General features: G+C 54.2%; 1 protein-coding gene across 1 annotated transcript in view; it reads left to right on the top strand.

The window, feature by feature from the left end:
- The window catches only part of NUDT1 (nudix hydrolase 1), a 1,900-nt gene extending 778 nt beyond the window's left edge, over positions 1-1,122 (top strand). Inside the window, exons 2-3 of the mRNA XM_010719641.3 lie at positions 427-572; positions 771-1,122. Of these exons, the coding sequence (XP_010717943.1) occupies positions 427-572; positions 771-943 (319 nt within the window). The 3' untranslated portion in view covers positions 944-1,122. The remainder of the gene's footprint in view (positions 1-426; positions 573-770) is intronic.
- The last annotated feature ends 994 nt before the right edge of the window (positions 1,123-2,116 follow it).

The following is a 2,116-nucleotide window of genomic DNA, read 5'->3' on the forward strand; positions in this document are numbered from 1 at the left end:
GTTTTGAGGCCTCTTAGCAGCAAGTTTAAAAAAAAAAAAAAAAGAAGCCATGAATGTGTCGTATGGACAGAAAGAAAAAGTGACTTGAGGTGCTTCAAGTGGCCATGCATGGTGAGGCCTTGAAAAGAGCTGCTTGGCAAGTCTCACAAACTGCTCTTAAGACTTGTCTCTCAGCATGTCTCTTACACGGAACGTACTTCTGAGGAGCAGAAACTGGCCACTGTGGGGCACTGAGGAACTCGTGAGTCAGCCTGACATCGCTCCAGTCTGGTGCCAGTGGGCTACAGTGTGATGTGAGCCAGAACTCTGCTTTGTTGCGGATACAGCTGTCAGCTGTAATTCACTAGAGGAGTTCTGAATGTAAAGTTAATGGCTGCTTTTTGTTCTCTCATTGCTTGTTTTCATGTATGTCTATTTCTTGTGCAGGGGGCTCAAGGAAGAGAGTGGGCTGACTGTGGACACCTTGCAGAAGATGGGTCAGATCACTTTTGAATTCATAGGCAACTCTGAACTGATGGAAGTTCACGTTTTCCGAGTGGATCAGTTTCATGGAGAGCCAAAGGAAAGTGATGGTGGGTAACTCGTGGAGCTGATGTGTGTTTGCTTTTGAAATGCACTGCTCATACATAAATGCAGAACTGTTCCTGCAGAAATTCCAGAGGAGGGAGGCAGCTGGGCTGTAACCCAAAGCTGTTTGTTGACACAGTGGAACTCCAGGCAGCAAAAAACCATGAGAAAATTTCAAACAAAATTGTTTTTTCCCCCAACAGAAATGCAGCCTCAGTGGTTTCAGATGGATGAGGTGCCATTCAAACAAATGTGGCCAGATGATGTCTTTTGGTTCCCTTTGGTTTTTCAAAGAAAGTTGTTTCGTGGCTACTTTAAGTTCCAAGGACAAGACACCATTGTGGAGCACACCCTGAAAGAAGTAGAGGAAGTTTAAGAGGAAGACAGAAGCGTTCATTCCCCGTGCTGGTGCCCACATTGGGCTGGGACACCACGAGTGCTTCCAGGGGGCTCCTTTCTCAGCTCCCCAGCAAGAAGAGGGTGATTGCCAGGTCATGGGGAAGCAAAGAAAATAAGGGGGTTTCTTAGAGCAGCAATAAACATAGTAAGAATTTCCATGCTGTGAAGTCCCTGACCTGCCCGCCCAACCCACTCAGCCATGGGCGAGGCCAAACGGCGGAGGCGGGCTGCGGCGGGCAGTGCGGTGCGGGATTCCCGGACACAGCGCTGCACGCCGCCTACCCGCCGCTCCTCCTCCAGCCCGCACTCACCGCCGCTGCCCCGCTTGAGTCTCCCTCCTCCTCTCGCCGGCGAGATCTCACGCGAACTCGCGCCCGCCTCTCGCGAGAAGAGCGGCCCGCCACTCCGTAATGACGGCACATGGCGCGCAGCCTTTATTCCTACCGTAATGCCCCGCCCGGTTGTGCAGCAGCCGCGCGCGTCCCCGGGTCGTGCCGCCGCGGTGAAGCTGCCGGGCCGCCTCCGGCACGTCCGGCGAATACAGCCATGCCTCAGCGTGTGCTCGTTGTGCAGTTGAAACGCAACAACCCGCCAAAAAAATCAGACAGGCAGCGATCCACCACGGTCCCCGCTTGGAGGCCCGCATCAGCCGCTGCCCTGCTCTGCCTGAGCAAGCACGGCTCGGTGTCAACGGGGGCTGTGCCTCAGAGCCACGGGGAAACGGCGATGTCCGGATTGCAGCACGGCTGTGTGGCGGCAGCGGACAGAGGAAGGCTCAGCAAACACTGACAGCTGCCCAAGGAGAAAGGTGACAGTCAGATCGTGCACGGCCACAGCAGAGGTTTCTAAAGCACGATTCATTTCTACCCTGAACACGGCTCCTGCCATCTGTCACTGCGCTCACCAAAAGCCTCACAACTTCAGAGATTCCTGGCCTCTTCAGTGCTCCGTGTACAACGAGCAGAACCATAATGGGGATCAACACCGCACTGGTTACTCGCTGAAACAAGGGGGAAGAAGGAGGATCTCATTGCTGGAGCTCTGCAGCTCTCCTCAGGTGTTTTCTGTTCACATGGACACCTGGTGCTGTGAACAAGCCATAACGAGTCCGCCAGCCGTGCCACGGGGTTGCACAGCCTGTGTGCCAGCA

The sequence above is a fragment of the Meleagris gallopavo genome, chromosome 16 (assembly GCF_000146605.3).
Source record: "Meleagris gallopavo isolate NT-WF06-2002-E0010 breed Aviagen turkey brand Nicholas breeding stock chromosome 16, Turkey_5.1, whole genome shotgun sequence".
NCBI classification, from domain to species: Eukaryota; Metazoa; Chordata; class Aves; order Galliformes; family Phasianidae; genus Meleagris; species Meleagris gallopavo.